This window comes from Prionailurus bengalensis, chromosome B3 (genome assembly GCF_016509475.1).
Source record: "Prionailurus bengalensis isolate Pbe53 chromosome B3, Fcat_Pben_1.1_paternal_pri, whole genome shotgun sequence".
Lineage (NCBI taxonomy): Eukaryota > Metazoa > Chordata > Mammalia > Carnivora > Felidae > Prionailurus > Prionailurus bengalensis.
Window position 1 is genome coordinate 62,215,824 of NC_057355.1, and position 22,047 is coordinate 62,237,870.

The 22,047-nt window shown below is 41.0% G+C and overlaps 2 protein-coding genes across 2 annotated transcripts in view; one reads left to right on the top strand and one right to left on the bottom strand.

The window, feature by feature from the left end:
- The window catches only part of CHP1 (calcineurin like EF-hand protein 1), a 46,558-nt gene extending 26,582 nt beyond the window's left edge, over positions 1 to 19,976 (bottom strand). The window contains exons 1-2 of the mRNA XM_043555619.1: positions 19,667 to 19,976; positions 10,571 to 10,643 (exon numbers count right to left, since the gene is read on the bottom strand). Coding sequence (XP_043411554.1) covers positions 10,571 to 10,643; positions 19,667 to 19,733 — 140 coding nt within the window. The 5' untranslated portion in view covers positions 19,734 to 19,976. The remainder of the gene's footprint in view (positions 1 to 10,570; positions 10,644 to 19,666) is intronic.
- Positions 19,977 to 20,792: 816 nt separating this feature from the next.
- The window catches only part of EXD1 (exonuclease 3'-5' domain containing 1), a 37,112-nt gene continuing 35,857 nt past the window's right edge, over positions 20,793 to 22,047 (top strand). The window contains 1 exon segment of the mRNA XM_043555618.1: positions 20,793 to 21,792. Within this exon segment, the coding sequence (XP_043411553.1) occupies positions 21,660 to 21,792 (133 nt within the window). The 5' untranslated portion in view covers positions 20,793 to 21,659.

Here is a 22,047-nt window from a genome sequence, read left to right on the forward strand (position 1 = left end):
AACAGAGTGTAAGCAGGAGAGGGGCAGAGAGAAAAGGAGACACAGAATCTGAAGCAGGCTGCAGGCTCTGAGCTGGATCCTGAGCACAGATCCTGACACAGGGCTTGAACCCAGAGAACCACGAAATCATGACCTGAATCCAAGTTGGACACTTAACCAACTAAGCCACCCAGGTGCCCCAGATATGATATTTTTTTAATGTTTATTTATTTTTGAAAGAGATTGAGCAGGAGAGGGACAGAGAGAGAAGGGGGCACAGAGGATGTAGAGTGGGCTCTGTGTTGACAGCAATGAGCCTGATGTGAGCCTTGAACTCATGAACCATAAAATCATGACCTGAGCTGAAGTCAAACTCTCAACCGACTGAGCCACCCAGGCACCTCAAGAAAAGATATTATTATTAGAAGTAGGCAAGTCTGAGAACAGAACCATATAACAGCATTCTTTGTGGCCAAGAAATTCCCAGTGAAGAGTGGTTTTCCAGACCTTCACCAGCACACTGAGGTTTGAGAGACTTTTAGTAACCAGAAGTGCCAGCCCTCTACACTGATCTTCACTGTGCAGGTTCCTTCTCTTACTTGGAGAATTAGCCTTACAGTAAACTGTTTGTATTTCAGGATCCTGGGTCGATGCTTAGATGACTTATACATAATGAGGACATTAAAATCTGTTAATAGGACACGCTTGTGGGAACATATTAAGAAATTTAAAAGCATTCCATATTCAAGTGATATAATAGAAATAAGTTATTATTTATATTTAACACAGAAATAATTTCCATTATTTAAGGCACGTAATTAATATTTTAGTTTATTTTTTTAGTAATCTCTATACTTAAAACCCCAAGATCAAGAGTCGCATGCTCTTCCAATTGAGCCAGCCAGGCACCCCCATTTAATTAATATTTTAAATTAAATTGATAATATAATTTTGTTGTTGTTGTCTTGATAATAGAGTGATTTTCTTTTTTTAATGTTTTACTTTATTTTTTAAGTTTATTTACTCATTTTGAGAGAGAGTGTCTGTGCAAAACTGGGGAAGGGTAGAGAGAGGGAGAGACAGAATCCCAAGCAGGCTCTGCACCATCAGTGCACAGCCCAGTGTCGGTCTCAAACTCACAAAGTGTGATATCATGACCTGAGCCAAGCCCAAGAGCTGGACACTCAAAGAACTGTGCCACCCAGGCTCTCCATAATAGAATTATTTTCATGTAAAGTGTCAATAAGTGCCAAATCTAAACTTTGTTAGTTGTTGCAGCATTCCAGGGCCAGATTGGCTAATCTGCAAGGCTACGTGTGACCTCTGGTTGAATATGTTGGGCACCCACACATTTACCTTCTCTCACTCTCTAAAACCCCCTGAAATGTCAGCAGAAACACACACGTTATTAGAATATATCCGTGACATAAACAATCAGGGTGGGAGGCGTGTGCTAGTAACCAAGTGACTGTGACAAATTCTGGAAGTAGAAAATAAGTGCAAATGTAGTGACAAGTAGTTAGAGGAGGGCCCATGAAAAGGCTGCAACACAGCTGAGAGCCATTCTGCCCTGCAGAATCTCAGCAAGGCACCACACTCAGGACTGCCAGGTAAGGGAAGCCACATTCAGGGTAATTACAGGAATTTTTAAAGAATAGGCCAGCTGCCGACGCCCATCTTAACAATATAAAACCATTTGATCTGTTAGGAAAGAAATGGAAAGAGCTACCTGGGCAGGGCTGAATTCAAATATGAGAAGTTGGCCTCTGAGGAACACAGTCCTTTTATTTGAAGAAGGGAGGGGGGGATCTGTACCCTTGCTCCTTGACCATATACCCTAAAGTGAGGTCTACCAACTGGCCCTGCTCAGAAAATAGAGGACTTGAAGTCAGCCCTTCCATCCAGGAAAGACCTGTGGTGAAAGCAACCGCAAACAAACCCATGCCAATTTTCTATAGTAATCCATGCAGGCTTTTTCATAAATATGAATGGACAACCAAAGTTCACCCAATATTTTGGGAAAATTAATTGCACAAAAGAGTAGGATCAAGATGAATACAGGTAACAATAATTCAGGGAACACAAGGAAGTTCTAAAAGACTCTAATAAGTAACCCCATAGACACTTGATAAGCTTTTGCATCTATAAAGCAAAAATAAGTTACTATGCTAGAATAGAGGTCAGAGAAAAGAGAGGTCTTTAGAAATTAAAAATAGGCTGTGGACTAATAAAAAAAGTTCATCAAAATGACTGAAAAATAAATTCAAGGATTTCCTTCAGAAAGCAAAGGAAAAAGTCAAAACAGCCAGGAAATATTGAGTGAAAGTTGAGTCTTTGTGGTCCAGTAAGCAGCCAACAGATAAGCCATAAAGATCAAAAAGGAAAAGAGAGGGGAGGAAATAATAAAAGAAATAAAAGAAGAAAACTTCCCAGCTAATGGATGTATTTTTAGATTGAGAAGGTTCACCTAATACTGAGCAGTGAATAATGAAAAATAACCCACAAAAAGGTACATCTTTGTGAAGTTTCAGAACATCAAAAGGAGATATTTAAAGGTTTCAGAAAGGAAAATTATCTGCTAAAAGAGTGAGAATTAGACTAGCATCACAGTTCTCATCTGTGAAACCTATTCTGAAATAACTAATACCAGTGTGTACAAGGAAGTGCTTGTCTGGGACACTGAAATCATCTGTCCTCTGAATAAAGTCAAACAAGAAAATAAACCTTAAAAAGCACTCAGTGTTTAAGCAGATAAACAGCTACCATTCAGGACACAATCTCCTAAAATTTACAGGTAGTCTTTTTTTTTTTTTTTTTTTTTTTGTAATCCACTCTGACAAACTGCTGTCTTTTAATTGCTATATTATTTTTTTCATTTTGTTTTAATTAATTTTTTTAAATTACATCCAAGTTAGTTAGCATATAGTATAACAATGATTTCAGAAGTAAATTCCTTAATGCCCCTTACCCATTTAGCCCATTCTCCTTCCCACAACCCCTCCTGTAACCCTCTGTTTGTTCTCCATATTTAAGAGTCTATTATGTTTTTGCCCCCTCCCTGTTTTTATATTATTTTTGCTTCCCTTATGTTCATCTGTTTTGTATCTTAAAGTCCTCATATGAGTAAAGTCATATGCTATTTGTCTTTCTCTAATTTCACTTAGCATAATACCCTCTAGTTCTATCCACTTAGTTATGAATGGCAAGATTTCATTTTTTTGATTGCCGAGTAACACTCCATTGTATATATATATATATATATATATATATATATATATATATACACCACATCTTCTTTATCTATTCATCTATTAATGGACATTTGGGCTCTTTCCATACTTTGGCTATTGTTGATAGTGCTGCTACAAACATTGGGGTGCATGTGTTGGAGAAGGGAATAAAGTACACCAAAGATGGCCAATGGGGCTAAAACAAACTCTGGTCTCTAGCTTAGAGACCTCTCCTCTGGGTTCTTCTTCCTTTGTTTGCTGCGCGCGCAAAACCCCCCACAGATATGGAAGCTGACAACTATAAATTACCCTCCCCACTTGCATTTGGCACTCAGATCTTTGGAGAAACAGTCTCCTCTGAGCCCCCCGGTGTTAAGTAAATCTCTGATCCACCAAGATCTCCAAATGCTGCCGCTTGGTTTTTCCACCAGTGTTCCAACCTGGTTCTGTAACAGATGTGCCCCTTCAAAAAAGCATATCTGTATCCCTTGGATAAATACCTAGTAGTGCCATTGCTGGGTCATAGGGTAGTTCTATTTTTAACCTTTTGAGGAACCTCCATACTGTTTTCCAGAGTGGCTGCACCAGTGTGCATTCCCAACAGGCAGTCTTTTTTTAAGTGATATGTAACAACACAGCCAACAAGCAATTCCCACTAAAAACTTTCTTGCAGAGTTTAGCTGGTTTGTACTATCCCCTGTAGTCAACCTAAACTGCATGATTTAACATCGAGGAATATTTTTCATCATGGGATTATTTCAGAAAAAGTATTTTTTTTAATGTTTTTATTTATTTTTGAGACAGAGAGAGACAGAGCATGAGCAGGGGAGGGGCAGAGAGGGAGACACAGAATCTGAAGCAGGCTCCAGGCTCTGAGCTGCCAGCGCAGGGCCTGACGCGGGGCTTGAACTCACAGACTGTGAGATCATGACCTGAGCCGAAGTTGGATGCTTAACCGACTGAGCCACCCAGGAGCCCACAGAAAAAGTATTATGTGACAAAGAGTCAATATTAAAATTGCTCAAAACAGAGGCTATTTTTCAAGCAAACTTTTACTAAAGTATAACATACCTACAGAAAAGAGCACAAATCACAAGTATTTGGCATGATGACTCTTACCAAGTAAAGATTATAACCACTACCCAAATCATGAAATGGTTTATGATCTGTACCCAAACACCTCCTTCATGCTCCTTTGGTCTCTATCTGCTCCCCTCCACAAAGGGTAATCACTATCCTGACTTCTAACACCATAGATTAGATCAATACAGAAGATATTTAAACAAAAGAAATCATCTTTGTATTCAGGTGCTGATCAGGCTCTCATCTTGACCTGACCTACAAAGGACCACTTCAAGACCCCTTACAGGACAGATGCCATTTCAGGAAGATCAATTTTAACAGCAGTGGTAGAAACATTTGACCTAAAATAATGGCCTCTGAAGAAAATGAGATTTGTGAGGTTACGGTATATTTTTACATTCTATGAAATATCCATCTGGAAGGTGATCCATGTAAAAAAGTCTACAGGAAAATTCCAAAAATCAATTTGGTAAATACTGTTTATAATACTCCCTTCTTGAAGAGGCCCAATTCACTTAAGCATATTAAAGATGCCAGGAAAACCCATAGAAAAGAAGCCTGTTAAACCTTGTTTACCCAGCTTTGTACAGTTCATTTATTAAAAAAAAATTTTTTTTAAACATTTATTCATTTCCTGAGAGAGAGTCAGAGTGTGAGTAGGGCAGGGGCAGAGAAAGAGGAAGACACAGAATCCAAAGCAAGCTCCAGGCTCTGAGCTGTCAGCACAGAGCCGCACACAGAACTCAAACTTACGAACTGTGAGATCATGACCTGAGTTGAAGTCAGATGCTCAACCAACTGAGCCACCCAAGCACCCTGTATTTATTTTTTTAATGCTTATTTTTGAGAGAGAGAAAAAGAGAGAGACAGACAGAGCAGGAAAGGGGGAGGGGTAGAGAGAAAGGGAGACACAGAATCTGAAGCAGGCTCCAGGCCCTGAGCTGTCAGCACAGAGCCCGATGTGGGGCTCGAACACATGAACCGTAAGATCGTGACCTGAGCCCAAGTCGGACGCTTAACCAACTGAGCCACTCAGGCGCCCCAAGCTTTGCACAGTTTAGTCGATAATTATGTTTCTTCTTTTTATCCAACACCTATTGGCAGACCAAGGAACTGGTATTCTATAAAACATACTTTGGGCAAATCTCTGAAAGCACTTTGCAGAAGCTCAATTCCTAACCAAAGCCTTCCAAAGTTTCTGCTTTATGTTCCCACTGGGACTGACACTACAAAAGAATACAAATGCTGTGGATGATACATGGTATAGCTTCTGACTCTGCTGAATTTGGCTTCAGGTCCCAGACATGGGAGCATCATGGAAGAGGAAAGTAAAGAAAATGTAGAAAGGAAAATATTTCTGCCAAAAGCCTTCTTAAGAAAGTAGATCCTATTCTAGGGAACAAAAGATTGGTCACTTGCATTTGGCTGAGTACCCTGAAAAAGTCAAGACAGGACTTGAGCTGGGTTTGGCAGTGAAGGCTAGAAATAACTAAATTATGTTATACTACAGAAGATTTTAGAGTCTAGCAGGTATTCTCTAAGGCTAGAGGGAGTAAAAGAGAAGATGGGGCTGGGGAAGAGGGTAGACAATCTAAGGGATGGCCAGAGGAGGAGATGGTAGTGTCAAGAAGCATAGCCAGAGCAATGTCCTGATAGTTGGTGGGTCCAAAAAATGGTTTACATACAATATGCTATTGGTTTACTGTGTAGTACAATAGGGTAATTTCCTCTTATACTCAAGGCTTGGGATAATCCCATATTTTGATTCACACCACATGGAGATCAAAGCACAAATTTAAGACCTAGGGCTTTGTAAAACTGAGTACAAAAAATCAGTTAGATCTAGGTAACTAGGAAATAAAAAAATATCGCATCACTTTCTACCACCTCTTCCCCAACCAAGAATGTGTAAAACCAGCACTGAGAACAGTACCCAGCACATCACTGACAGTCAATAAATACCTATCAGATGAGTAAATTAGTTCACTGGCTTTCCATAGAGTATGAAATGGTGTTTTAGCAATTGAGGAAATCTTACCAAGATTTAAAAAAAATTTTTTTTAACCTTTATTTATTTATTTTTTCTTTTTTTCTTTTTTTCAACGTTCATTCATTTCCGGGACAGAGAGAGACAGAGCATGAACGGGGGAGGGGCAGAGAGAGAGGGAGACAGAATCTGAAACAGGCTCCAGGCTCTGAGCCATCAGCACAAAGCCTGACGCGGGGCTTGAACTCACAAACCGCGAGATCATGACCTGAGGCGAAGTCGGACACTTAACCGACTGAGCCACCCAGGCGCCCCAAATCTTACCAAGATTTTAATGAGTAGGTAACACTAGTTGACACCTGCAAAATTTTCACCCTAAGAAGAAACAACTCCTTTTATGAAAGTCTTTCCATTGTTTTCCTGAAAATAATGAAAGTGATCAAAACACACATCAACATTTACAGATCACTCAGTTTTCACAAAGAAGGACTCAAAATGCATGTGAATTCTATAACTTTACGTAGTGGTTAAATCTGAATTTATGAGGAAGATGTAAACCTAAACTCAAGCAAATTATTCAAGTATTAGAACGGAAAGAAAAAAAGGATTTTAGTCTGATTTATTTTTTTTAAGTATGTGTATATATTTAAAGTTTGTTTATTTATTTACTTTTGAGACAGAGAGAGGGGGAGACAGAGAGAGAGGGAGAAAGAGAGAGAGAGAGAGAGAGAGAATATCCCAAGTAGGCTCCGAGCTACCAGCGCAGACAGCCTGATGTGGGGCTGGAAACCATGAATTAGGAGACCATGACCCAAGCCAAAACCAGGAGTTGGATGCCCACCTGACTGAACCACCCAGGCAGCCCCTGATGTATTTTTTCTTTTTTTTTTTTTAAATTTTTTTTTCCACGTTTTTATTTATTTTTGGGACAGAGAGAGACAGAGCACGAACGGGGGAGGGGCAGAGAGAGAGGGAGACACAGAATCGGAAACAGGCTCCAGGCTCCGAGCCATCAGCCCAGAGCCTGACGCGGGGCTCGAACTCCCGGACCGCGAGATCGTGACCTGGCTGAAGTCGGACGCTTAACCGACTGCGCCACCCAGGCGCCCCCCTGATGTATTTTTTTCAAGTACAAATGTACATAGTCTCTTCAACCAATGGTGCTAGGATAAGTAGACACCCACATGCAAAAAGCTAAAGTTTGACTTTTACTTCACACCACACACACACACACACACACACACACACACACACACGATAACTCAAAATGAATCAAAGACTTAAACAGAAGAGCAAAACTATACAACTCCTAGAAAAAAACACAGAGGTAAATGTTGATGACCTTGAATTTGACAATGGTTTCTTAGAAAGGATACCAAAAGTACATGGACCAAAAAAGAAATTAGATAAGTTAGACTTCATCAAAATTTAAAACTTTTGTGCTTCAAAGAATACTACAAAGACAATGAAAAGACAAGCCACAGAATAGGAGAAAATATTTGTAAATCATATATTTGATACGGGTCTAGTGTCTGCAATACAGGAAGAACTCTTGGAAATCAATAACAACAAAAGACAAACCAATTAAAAAATTGGCAAAGGACTTCAAAAGGCATTTCTCCAAAGAAGACATGCAAACAGGGTTGGGGGGGTGGGTAAATGGGTGATGGGCATTAAGGAGAGCATTTGATGGGATGAGCACTAGGTGTTATATGTGAGTGATGAATCACTGGCTTCTGTTTCTGAAACCAATACTTTGTTAACTAACCTGAATTTAACTTAATTAATTAAAAAACAAAAAAGGTCAACCATGAAAAGATGTTCCTTATCAATAGCCAGCAGCGAAATGCAAATCAAAACCACAACGATAAATCATTCATACCCACGAGGATCACTAGAATTAAAAGACAGATAGTAAGTGTTGGTGAGGATGTGGAGAAGTTTGAACACTCAATACATTGCAGGTAGGAATGTAAAACAGTGCAGCCTCTGTGGAAAACACTTTGGTGTTCTTCAATAAATTAAGCACAAAATTAGCATATGACCTTCAATATTACTCCTAGGTGTAAACCCCATGAGAATTAAAATATATATTCACACAAAATGTTCACAGTAGCACTATTCATAACAGTCAAAATGTGTGAAAAACCTAAATGTCCATCAACGTATCAACGGATAAACAAAATGTAACATATGCATATAATGGAATATTAGTCAGCCATAAAAAGAAATGAAATATCAATACATGCTGTATTATTTAACCTTGAAAACACCAAGTTAAATGAAAGAAGCCAGTCACAGAAAGCCACATATTGTATGATTCCATTTATATGGAATGTCTACAGAGAAAACAATAGATTAGTGGTTGTCCCTAGAATAGAAAGTGACAGATTAGGGGTGCCTACGTGGCTCACTCAGTTAATCATCTGACTTTGGCTCAGGCCATGATCTCGTGGTTCATGGGTTCAAGCTCTGCATCGGGCTCTGGGCTGACAGCTCAGAGCCTGGAGCCTGCTTCAGGTTCTGTGTTTCTCTCTCTCACTGCCTCTCCCCAGCTTGCCCTTGTCTCTCTCTCTTTCAAAAATAAACAAGCATTGGGGCGCCTGGGTGGCGCAGTCGGTTAAGCGTCCGACTTCAGCCAGGTCACGATCTCGCGGTCCGGGAGTTCGAGCCCCGCGTCAGGCTCTGGGCTGATGGCTCAGAGCCTGGAGCCCGTTTCCGATTCTGTGTCTCCCTCTCTCTGCCCCTCCCCCGTTCATGCTCTGTCTCTCTCTGTCCCAAAAATAAATAAACGTTGAAAAAAAAAAAAATAAACAAGCATTAAAAAATATTAAAAAAAAAAAAGTGAGTGCTTAATGGGTATAAGGTTTCCATCTGAGGTGATGAAAATGTTCTGGAACTAGATAGTAGTAATGGTTATACAACATTATGAATCCAGTTAAGGCCACTGAATTGTGCACGTTAAAATGGTAAATTTTTTATTATGTGTATTTGCCTCAATAAAAAAAAAAAGAAGAAAAAGCACCCAGTGTGGTCTTTGCACATGGTAGATATTCCATAGTTGCTGACTTTAATGACTAAAAAGCATGATTTGAGTCAATCCCAGCTTCTAGTGATGTTGCCCTACACAAACACAGCTCTATGGATTTATCACAATTCTCTAGCTATTCTGTCCAAGGATTATGTACAAAGGCTTAACAACTATATTTCTTCCCCATTTATACTACATCCCACAATTGTGCTAGAAGTCTTCCAAAGAAGTCTCAAACTACTTCTTGCTTACTGTCAGCCACTAGAAAAGCTACTAGCTTTTGGTTAGTCAAAGCTATGCTTGCTATTGAGAGTTAGGTTGGGGGCTAATAGTACCAAGATATTTCATTGGACTATGATAGGATGATTACAAATATGAAGTGGTACAACACCACATTACTCTGAAATCATATACTTAACTCTAGACAGGAGTTTCTCAACTTGGGCATGTTTTATATTTAGGAAGAATAATTCTTTGTCATGGGAGGGCCTATCATGTCTGTTGCATGACATTTAACAGCATTTCTGGCCTCTATACACCAGACATCAACAGCAAGCCCTAGTCATGACAATCAAAAAATGTCTCCAGACATTTTATCACCCAGGGGCAAAAGACCCTCAGCTGAGAACCACTGCTCTAAAAAGTATTTTTTTAAATGTTTATCCATTTGAGAGAGAGAGAGAGAGAGAGAGAGAGACACACACACACACAAAGCAAGAGCGAGTGGGGGAGGGGCAGAGAGAGAGAGCGGGACACAGAATCTGAAGCAGGCTCCAGGCTCTGAGCTGTCAGCACAGAGCCCGATGTGGGGCTCGAACTCATGAACTATGAGATCATGACCTGAGCTGAAGTCAGACATCTAACCAACTGAGCCACCCAGGAGCCCGGAGAACCACTGCTCTAGACTGAAACATTGAACATCTTCTCTAACATTAATATAAATAAACTGATGTATCCTAGGGTTATAGGGTTGGATTGGGAAATGAGAAGAGAGGACAAAACAATCTAGACCACCCAGGTGGTTCCTAGGAGCAGCATGAAGGCTGGCTGCCCAAATCAACAAAAGTTAAGAATAAAGCAACAAGCACCTACTGATAAATGTAAAGCCACTGTTCTGCTTATTTAACTCCCTTGTGAATCGATGGTGCCCAAAGACAGTGAAGAACTTGTCCCTCCTATCTGCACTCTGGATGCCTATTACCTCTGCCCTGTTCAGACATTGCCCCAAAATAAAGAGGAAATACAGACAGAACTGCCTACCTGAGAGTCCCATTCTCTCCTTTGTCCAGGCTGGTGAATCGGCTGTAGAGGCGGGTGATCTGACTGTGGGAAACTAAAGAAGACAAAATTAGTCTTAGTTGGAGAAGTCACCCTCCACTCAAACTCAACTCGAGTGTGGACCTTCAGAAACCAACTGCCTTTCTGGTTCTAGTGCACCATATACTCCAAAGAGAGTAAATGGGGATGTCTCAACTGTAACTCATTTCTAGTGTCAAAACAGGAATTTTAAAAGCTAACAAGAGAATGGAGTTAGAAAGTACATAAATCAAGAGCAAAATAGACTCTCAGGAATGAAGCCTAGTCTTCATTAGGACTATATATTAAATGTCAGGTGGTTACGATTTAACAAAACAAAGCCAAATTTAGTTTAAAAGGAAACTGTGGGGTGCCTGGGTGGCTCAGTTGATTTCTGCTCAAGTCATGATCTCATGGTTGTGGGATCAAGCCTTGTATTGGGCTCTGCGCTGACAGCCCCAAGCCTACTTGGGATTCTCTCTAAGATAAAACAAAAAGAACAACAAAAAAGAAACTGTGAAACTTTCACCTTTTCACCTGACTCAGAGACTATGAAAACACATGGTTTGATTAAAAACACATACCTATTAATCAGTATGATGTTTTGGGCTGGCAATGCCAGGTCGGTAATTTGTACTGAATTGAAGACTGGGGCAGATTCTGTTTTTATTTTTTTTTGTTTTAGTTTATTAACGATTTTAATTTTAAATAATCTTTACACCCAGTGTGGGGCTTGAACTCACAACCGCATGATCAAGAGGTGCATGCTCCACAGACTGAGCCAGCTGAGCACCCTGGGACAGATTCTATTTTTAAAATCTGGTTTGCTCCTGCACAAAGCATTAGCAACTTTCTTTTCCCTCAGGACTGACATTTAGGTAAAAGACCACAGGGTCAGGTCAGCCTCTTTTCTGTGATTGCAAGAGCTCCACTGAGTTTCCAGTAAAGGAATGGGCTCTGAGAAAGCAAATTAGGCAATCTGTAAAAAGTTCAGCTTATCATCATACGACATCTACAAGGACGCTATTGTGTTCGTCATTTTTTAACTCAAGCACGAGCTGGCAATTAAAATGAGGTAATAACTGCAGGTACACAGTAAGAATTTGAAAATGCCAATAGGAATTTCTGGGAAATAGTTTTGTTTCCTGGCTGATGGGAGGTAGCAGGGGAAAAATAGGTAAGAGTTATCAAAGGAGAAAAGAAAAGAGCCAAAAAGGGTGTGGCAAGTGTGGACTTTGTCCTAGGTTGTGCTTTCAGGGGTTTAAAGGGGTGACAGGAGGAGTTCTGATAGTAGTCCTCCTCCCCCCAGCTCAACAATATCTGCTTGCAGTTTAAGGAACAATGGGACAAAGCAAACCGGGGCACAGCGGGAGAAGCAGGAAATGAGTGGCCTAGAGCTAGGATGAGAGGACACACTAGGGGCAGCTTGAATTCTTCAGCATCAGGTTTCACCCAAACTGGGCTCTCGGGTAATAGCTCTCTAGAGACCAGAAAAAGAGAATCAATCCCAGCCAGCGCAGAGCCAGCAGAGGTCCAAGCACTGAGGAAGCGGCTGTGGACCTCCTGCCAGCCGGTGCTTTCTGGTGGGGGTCAGGCTGACACCCTGATTCCGTTCGTGGCACCACTGTCCACCAGTGAGGGGCGAGCAAAAGGGGCTGTCAGGAGAACTAACCTCATCCCGGAGAGGAAAGTGTTTGGCAAAGTGTCTGGCATAGGGTAAGCACTCCAGGTTAAGCACTATCATCATCATCCTCACGTCATGAACCTGAAAGTACAGTATTGCTGCTGCACTAATTCATCTCTACCTCTCTCCTGACTCTGGCAGCCATAGCCATTTTCTTCAGGAACCTGACCTGTTTACCCGGGCTCTGGCCTCGGGCCTCAGAGGTTGCTCTGGAACTGAAGTTCCCTTTAAGTTTAACAAAAACAAGTCAGCTGAAGAATGACTAACTTTCCTCAAAGATTTTTTTAAAGAACAAAACTTGTTCACAATCCCAACACCGTTTTCATTTCTTTATATACCATCTAATATCAGCCACTTGTACACTTTACTAGTTGTAATAACTTTTCATTTATTAACTCATAATTTTTCTATATTGCTTTAGAGTCCTTTTTAAGAACTGCAGAATATCTAGTCCACTGGATCAGTTTTTAGTAGTAAGAGTACTATATATTTCAGACTACTTTCCTTAAACAAGGAAAATATTCAATTGTATTTCTTTTTGTACTAGTTTTTTTTTTTTAAGATTTTATTTTTGAGTAATCTCTATACCCAACGTGTGTCTCAAACTCACAACCCCAAGATCAAGAGTCACATGCTATTCAGACTGAGCCAGCCAAGTACCCCTTTTTTTAATTTGAGAAAATAATCCGCACACATTATCATAAAAATGGAAACAGTATAAAAGTGTACACAATGAAAAGTCTCCGTTCTCACAACCAAGTTCCCCAGTCTTCCTTGCTGGAAGCAAACACTATTACCAATTTTTTGTAAATCCTTCTTGAAATTCCATGTATGTATATGTAAGTATGTATAGCTATTAACACAATCTTAAAACTGGCAGTAATGTTGTCATCTAGTCTAACTCCTTCACCTAACAAATGAGCTATCAGACATCTTTCCAACATAGATCATCTCAAAGAACTGAGCATTGAAACCTTTTAAAGTAGGATTTTGAGGGGCACATGGGTTGCTACGTCGGTTTAAGCATCTGACTTCGGCCCAGGTCATGATCTCATAGTTCATGGGTTTGAGCCCTGAGTAGAGCTCTGTGCTGACAGCTCAGAGCCTGAAGTCTGCTTCAGATTCTGTGTCTTCCTCTCTCTCTCTGCCCCTCTTTTGCTCACATTCTGTTTCTCTCTCTTTCTCTCAAATATAAACAAACACTAAAAAAAAAAGAAAAGTGTAATACTGAAAATTCCCTTAGTAAGTTTTGGTATGGTATTACATCCCATATTTCAGAAAAAAAGATCAGTGTATGGCTGGTTCCTTAAAAATATGGAACATTTCATGAATTTTCGTCTACCATAAAACTGTTACTTTCCAGGAGAAATGTATCTGTATAGAAATCAGTGGAGAAATGAACAGCCAAATATCAACTTCTAACATAACTCAGTATGGTCAGATCACAATCTGTCTCCTAAACTTCAGAAGTAATGTTTATTAACAAGAAGAAGAAGAAGAAGAAGGAAGAGGAGGAGGAGGAGGGGGAGAGAGAGGAGGTGGGGGTGGGGGGGTGGGGATAGCAAACTTTAATTTAGGTGCTAAATCCACCATGACACAGAATATAAAGCGATGTCCAAGGTGTAGAGCTCAGAGCAACTTCAAGAAGCAGAAAGGAATTGGAACTGCCACAAACGAAGGCATGACAAGTTTCCAGGAACTATTTTCAACAGAAGGCACTAGGCTAATAGGACAGGTGTCCCAAACCTGCACCAATTCTTGGTAACCCAAAGGAAGTCTCTGGAGTTGATCTCTCAGAAAAGCCTGTGTACATGGTCATGTCTTGAATGAAGCTGTATTTTTCTCTACTAATGGGCATTAATTATTTTATGTTGTTGAAAAATTACTTGAAAGACCCTGCCAATCTTCCTGACTACAAACCTATCTATCATTGCTGCCTCATGCTTAAAGGAGGAAGGCATTTCAGAGACAGGCCAAGCACTAGGCAGGAGACAGAGGGAAGAATAAAATGAAAAGGGAATAAGAAAAGTATTTTTTCCTTGCCTTTGTCCTAAATTGTAATGCAGAAGAACAGACTGATAACCTAGGTAAAGCATTCTAGTGCAACTAAAGGTAACTCCAGATGAAAGATTGAGAAGTTTAAGTCTGAACTCCAACCATTCCTTCTGAACACTCCACACTCCAACACTTTCCATTTCCCCTGACCAGAGGACTTCAAGAGGTGGCCTACTCTCTAAGGAAACCTGAAGATTAAAAGAGACTTAAAAGGCATTAAAAAAACAAAACAAAAACCTCTACCTTATAATTGGGGAAATTTGAATATGGACTAAATGGTAGATAATATAAAATTGTTGTCAATTTTTCTTAGGTATGATATAGTACTGAGGTTACATAGGAAAAAAAATCCCTAACCTCAGGAGATGCATGCAGAAATATTTAGCAGTGAGGAGTAATATCTGCCTTTCAAATGGTTCACCAAAAAAACCCCAAACAAACAAAAAACAAAAAAAGAAAACCCACAAAAAAAACCCCATAAATACATATATATGTATATACATATACATTTATTTATACTTATTTATTTATTTATTTATTTAATGTTACTGTTGAATTGAGGTGGAAGGTATATGGATGTTCATTACACTACTGTTTAAGTTGGTTGGGGCAAATACAGAGCTTTACAAATTACTGAACCTCAAACCAGCTAAAAGTGTTAGTTATATGTGCATTTCAATTTCAATAGGAACCAGAAGATAGCACCTTCAGGCGACAAGGCTTGGCAGGTGAGGGCCATGAAGAGGTCTTGCATCCTTAGACGGCAACGGCATGAAGTTGAATTTTCACTTAGATTCTAGCCCAGGAAATTATTCTCAAGCAATTGCCTTTGTCATGCTGTGCTCTTTGTCCATACAGAAAAACCTACCAGTACACCTTTTCAAACAAAGAAAACCTCACCAGCCTCCACACCTTCCCCATACCACATGACACATACTGGAACTAGAGACTAAAATGACTGTGGGGTGCCTGGGTGGCTCAATCAGTTAAGTGTCCAACTCTTGATTTCAGTTGAGGTTGAGCCCCACATCTGGCTCCACACTGAGCATGGAATCTGCTTAAGATCCTCTTTCTCTCCCTCTGACCCTCTCCCTTGCTTGAGCGCATGCACTTGCTCTCTCTCTCTCTCTCCCTAAAATTAATTAATGTGCATTCATTACTACTCCATTGGTATGAATTGTTTCTCACAGATAAGTGGCTATTTTTAAAAGATGGTTTCAAGCAATCCACAGCCAGTTTATTGCTACAGTTAAAAGAACTAAGTGTGCAGATTACATAAACTCCCAAAACCCTTGTGACTTTCCCCCATGACAAGTTTTATTCAACTGAGTTTTAATTTATGAAAATGTGGAACTGTGAAAGAAGGTAACAGAACAAAAAAATATATAGCAAATGTTTTATGACAACACAAAATGCTTTATTCTTCTTTAATTTTTATTTATTTTATAAAGCTTTATTTAAGTGATCTCTATACCCAACGTGGGGCTCAAACTCACGACCCCAAGATCAAGAGCCAGATGGTCTACAGACTGAGCCAGCCAGGTACCCCCCAACACAAAATGGTTTAAAGTTTTTTTTTTTAAGTCAGTACTTTGTTGTTGTTGATTTATTTTGAGAGACAGAGTGAATGGGTAAGCCACAGAGAAAGAGGGAGAGAGAGAGAATCCCAGGTAGGCTCTGAGCTGTCAGGTTCTGAGCTGTCAGCCAGATGTGGAGCTTGAATTCGAGAACCATGAGATCATGACCTGAGCCAAAACCAAGAGCTGTTCACTGAACCTACTGAGCCCCCCACAGGTGCCCCTAAAGATGTTACTGTCGTTGTTTTTTTAATATTTATTTTTGAGAGAGAGAGAGAGAGAGAGAGAGAGAGAATGAGCGTGGGAGGGGCAGGGAGGGGCAGAGAGGGGAGGGCAGAGGATCCCAAGTGGGCTCCACACTGACAGTAGACAGCTCTAGGCAGGGCTCGAACTCACAAACCTCGAGATCATGACCTCAGCCGAAGTCACATGCTCAACAGACTGAGCCACCTATGGGCCCCATAAATGTTTTACACGGTGTTTTGTTTTGTTTTTTTAATTTTTTTTTCAACGTTTATTTATTTTTGGGACAGAGAGAGACAGAGCATGAACGGGGGAGGGGCAGAGAGGGAGACACAGAATCGGAAACAGGCTCCAGGCTCTGAGCCATCAGCCCAGAGCCCGACGCGGGGCTCGAACTCACGGACCGCGAGATCGTGACCTGGCTGAAGTCCGACGCTTAACCGACTGCGCCAACCAGGCACCCCTTACACGGTGTTTTTTAAACTGTTAGAAACGTCAAGATTTCTATTCCTTTAAAAGTTTTATTTCTATAGAGTTGAGAAAATAACATCTTACTCGATTCCTAGACCAATGTCCCCTGAAAATAGGAAATGTATACAATGCTATCACCTCCCCACTTACATAGTTCTAGACATAGTTTTATACTAGCACATGCAAATATTTTCCCAATAAGATGATTCTTATCTACAGTTCAAAATAACAGCTGACACTCACCTGGTAATTCAATTATCAGGCACTATTCTAAGTAGTTTACATAATTTATTTCATTTAGTCCTCAGAGGAATCCTATAAAGTAGGTACTATTATTCTCATTTGAAGCTGACAAAACTGAAGCTAACAGGTAATTCTTATCTAGAATTAGTTTGCCAGACATTTAAGAGATTAAATTTCAAATACCGGCTAAACCAGTTACACTTGAATTCTAATCAATTTAGACTTCTGGAAAATTATGTTTAAATATAATCATTAATTCCAATGCAAACCTTTCATATTGAATATAAAGTCAGTTTTCCTCAGTTATGCTACGTTTTCTTACTGGCAAAGGAAGTAGTGAAATGCCTTACCACTTGTCCTTAACTTGAAAGTGTTTCTGATTGATAGTTCCTCAAACTCTTAATGGAACAAGAAGCAGACAAAAATTGGACAAATTCCACTTCTCCACTTCACCCTCAGGTATCTGTTTTTAGTCATCTAAACCTTTTGCATCATGCTAAAATTACTGCTTTAAAAATCAACTCCGCTGTTAGATACTAACCAGATAAACTGATGGCTCAACTCCCAGGGCAGAGGAATGACTCTGTAGCAGGCTGAGGGACAATGCTCTTGGAAGCCACCCAAAATGCCCTAGGTTAATTTACCTAAATCTAATCCGTTCATGCATTCATCAGGGCCCAATTCCTGTCCTCCCCAAGACCAGCCCACAGACTCGTCTTCTCTGACTGCTGGAGGTGGGTGGCACATAATTTCAGCTACATTATGTCATAATGTTAATCATAACTCTTAAAGGCATCTTTTGTCGGTATTTGCTTTGAGTATCTGGCATAGTACAAATACAGATAATGCAAAAAGTCAGTAACCTGTTGTTTCATTAGGCTTTCTGGTTCAAGGTACATTTGTACTGGTTGTGGTTGAGAATCTCAGTCAGGCTTGATTCACTTTTTGGCAACTAGGAAAACAGCTCTTACAGGAATATGTAGTTCTGTTTCTCCACAAGCCACACAGTAAAATAACTTAACAGTTCTATAGCAGTTCAGGACCTTTCCATTTGGTCAAATGTAAATAAACCCAAATGGGATTAGTGCTCCCTTCATCTTGAGGCAAAAATAGCTTTTTCTCATCCACACTATGGCTTACATTTCCTCATTATGTGACTTTCTATTTTAAGTATGAATGCTTTAATTCTGGTGTCACCTTAGACCTAAAGTAGTTCCAGTATTTCTAAGTGTGGCCAGAGCTCAAGGCCACAAAATTTAATAAAATGTTTGCTGACTCCAAATTGCCTGTATTTCTACTCTTGGGAGTCTGATTGAGTCATAAAATGACCATAAGGTCAAGTGGCCAAACAAGTATTACACATTATAACCAACTAACTACTTTCTGTCATTCACCCAAAATCAGTAGGTAGTGTGCTCATCATCCTTAGAGGTCTTTATGGACAGACTATTGGCCATATGATAGAGGATGCTGAAAGCAGTAAACCAATCTGACAACAGCTAGATAACATCCCTTCCAACTTGAAGATTCTCCACAGTTAAATTTGTCAGAAAACATAGGAGAGCATTCAATTTCTCTCAGGCTACCACTGCTTGAGTAATTCTGTAGTTCCCCCAAGAATCCTTCAACATTACCTGTTTATGGGCCACTGAGTTACTTACTGGTCACCTCATTATCAAAGACAGGTTATCATGAAGAGACCGAGCTCAGACACATAACTCATGTAAAATACAAGAGTCATAAAGGATTATGGAGAAAATATTCTATGCATTATCAAGAGCTATACAAAAATGTGTGGGGCACCTGGGTGGCTCAGTCAGTTAAGTGTCCAACTCTTAATTTCGGCTCAGGTCATGATGTCATGGTTCATGGGTTCAAGCCCCAGGTCAGGCTCTGCACTGGCAATGAGGAGCCTGCTTGGGATTCTCTCTTTTTTCTCTCTCTCAAAATAAATAAACATTAAAAAAAAAAAAAAAGTGTGATGGTGTTACACAGAGCTTCTCAATCCCCAAAGCCCTGTTGACCCTATGTTCTGGTTAATGAGGAAGAGACTGGACTATAAAAAATCAGTTCCTAGTACAAATTTACACTGAGATTTTGGAGCACATCCAATTTCCATAGCAATTGCATAAAGTACACCAGCGTAGGAGAAATCAATATATCTGAAATTAGAACAACAAACGTCTTCAGTGTAAGCAAAAACTGATGGTCACAGTATCCGTGCTTTTTTCCCCACAGGTCCAGAATGAAAGAAGTCTCACACTCTCAGATCCCTGATTCTTTAAAGGTCTCCTGTCACTAGGTCACGTCTTCCAAAGCCTTGCTATATGATCTTGCTTTCTAAACTTATTTTTACAGTTGTGGAAAGAATTTATTTGTGATTTCTCATAGTCGACAGTGGTTTTAAGTGCTTGCCCAGAACCGTCACAGGAACGGAGTATGTTTTCTACAGGATCCATCCAGGGCTCCTGAATTCGAGGTTGGTGCAATGTAGGATAAAGCAAAGGAGTTGGGGGCGGGGGGCGCTTTCATGAGCAGGAAGAAGAGAAAAGAGCGGTGCCTGTGCTCTGAGGATGATGGGGACTCCCGTCTTGAGGGGAAAGGACAGCCCCATAGGAGCCTGAGCCCACGGCTCTAGCCCTAGGCCACAAAGCTCCAGAGCTGGAGGCTGCCCAGGACCCCGGCAATCTCTGGGCACCCCAGCTCCAGACCTCAACGACAGCCGTCCTCGGTTCTGAGACCAGCCAGAGGCGCCCGGCCACGTTCCCACCCCCTACCCGAACTCACAGCCAGTCTCCTTCTTGATCTCCTCGAGCTCTTCGTCCCGCAATAACGTGGAAGCCCGAGACCCCATCACCGAGCCGGAAGCTGCTCCGGGAGCAGGGGCGCCTGAAGCGACAGCGGCGACGGGAGAGAGGGAGGGAAGGGAGAGAGGCCCAAGGGTCAAGAGACGAGAGGGCAGTGTTCTTACTGCGGACCAGGGAGGGAACCCAGAGGTGGCGAGCGGAGGAGGGCGGTCCGAGGACCAACCAATTAGGAGCGAGGCTGCACCCGGCGCAAAAGACGACGTTGACGCTTTTAGCTCCAGCCCCGGAATGAATCAGCCCAGCGCAGGGCCGGGTATTCCTAAACGCAGACCACGCCCCCGGAAGCATGATGCTACCGGCCTTAAAAAGGCAATGCCACTCTGGCTCTAGAGACCGCAATTAAAAGGGCAACGTCGTCGACCCACAGTTTTACAACAAGCTAACCTGAAGCAGGCAGCGTAGGCAACCCGTTTCTCGCAGAACTCAAAAAGTGGAAATCCTACCCACAGGTGGCAGGGACTGCAGAGAGAAACAAAAATATAGACAAAACGTCTCCTGGGGCAACGCTAGGGTGTGTCTCTTGAGAACTGCATGCTGGGAGTTGCACCTCCTTTTTTCTGGAGGCCCTCTCACCTCCTGGCCGCTGGGGACGCTCGGGAGTCAGCTTCAGGGCTGCGTGCCGATTGGCTCCTTGGGAAACAGCAGGCACCCCTGGTTGCGTCCCGCTGGCGTCTGGTCCTCGGTGTGGGTGTTCGGCGCCGCGTTTTTCGGTTTGTTTTCGGCACTGTCTTTTGGTAACCGCCAACGCCAGCGAAAACTCTCCAAGAGTTCTTCCGTAAAAGCAGCCCATTCTTTTTTAGCTCAAGACTGAAGCTCGAGGGAGTCACCATTTGCGTGAAATTGGGACAGGATTTCCCAAACTTCTCTTCGGGGGAGAAAATAATCTATCGGCGGGCGAGATTAAATTCTCAGCGTATGGTCCGCCATTTACTTGAAGTTCTTTATTTTGCCTTAACAATGAGGAATTTTGCATTTTATTTTTATGACATTGTTTTCTGGAAAATGTTTAAGCCATCCGTTAAATTAGTACACCCTCTCCGGTGAACCAGTTCTTTTCCTGTGGCTTCAATGCCTTTTCACCCCCTCCCCACCCTTTGAGTGTTGCTTTGTACAGAACCCCTTTGAGATGCTGAAGAACCAAATTCTGACCACTGTCACTTAGTATCTACACTACTTTTAAGCTTTACCTAAGGTTTTGACGATTTAGCATGAGGCCAAGGTTCTAGTCTCAATGGGTAGTTTCCATGGTTGACTTGCTCTTGTCTGATCTAGTGTTGTCTCTCTTCAACTGCTCTGACATGGCAGCTGGATTGGTCATGCATAAAATTCTAATAGTTCTAACGGTTTAGTTAGTAAAACTGCCAAATTCTGGAAATGTTACTAATGTAGAAGAGACCAGGAGAAATTAGATCCCAGAGATTTCTGGGTGAGCAGTTATGGCAGCATGTATTGGCAAGTATTTTGCCAATATCAGTTTTTTGGTTTTTTTTCCATTTGCTCTTTAAGAGTTTTTGGTTTGTTGGTTGGTTGGTGTTAAAAAGATAAATGTATATGCCATTTAAAAGCCTCTAAATGTTCTGCTTGTTCCATTTAGCTAAGCAATGAAAGGTAATATTACCTCATTGTATAGACCAAGAACCCAAACCTTGCCTGAAGTTTTATGGTTTTCAATTTCCCATGTATAAATTAGAGTTGGTGCTTGCAATGGTCCTTTCCCCATTATTCTAAAAAGATGAGTGAGCAAAACTGAATTAATCTCGTGTTTTTATTTTTCTTGTTCCTTCCAGGTATGGGAAAAGGGAAAATAACCTCATTCCCCCCAAAATATTTTTAAAATCATAGATCTCTTTTATTTTCAAGTGGTTGGACACTTAAAGAAGATTGTTTGAAGACTGCTTTTGGAATCAAATAGCATGGATCCCAGCAGTGACTACCATTTCCTCAATCAGATTTTGTGGAGAAGGGTGAAACTCACATTGGTTTGTGGCATCTTTGAGGGAGTACTCCAGCATGTGGACCCTAACAAGATTGTTGTCCTAAAGAAAGGTCTCATTTTATTTCTCATCATCTTCTGCTTTTTAAGAGATTAATAGCTAAGTTTGGGTGATGGCTCTGGGCTTCATTAGCAACTGGGAGGGAGTCATTCCTAGTCTAGGAAAGAGGTAGGAGGAAGATTAGAATGCCATTTTCCCCGACAGAAAACATGGCTATGTATGCTGGCTTGTCCCCACTTCTATATTTTTGTTTACATGATAGTGAAAATTTTCAATGTGTAGATTCTTTTTTCATTGGGTACTTTTT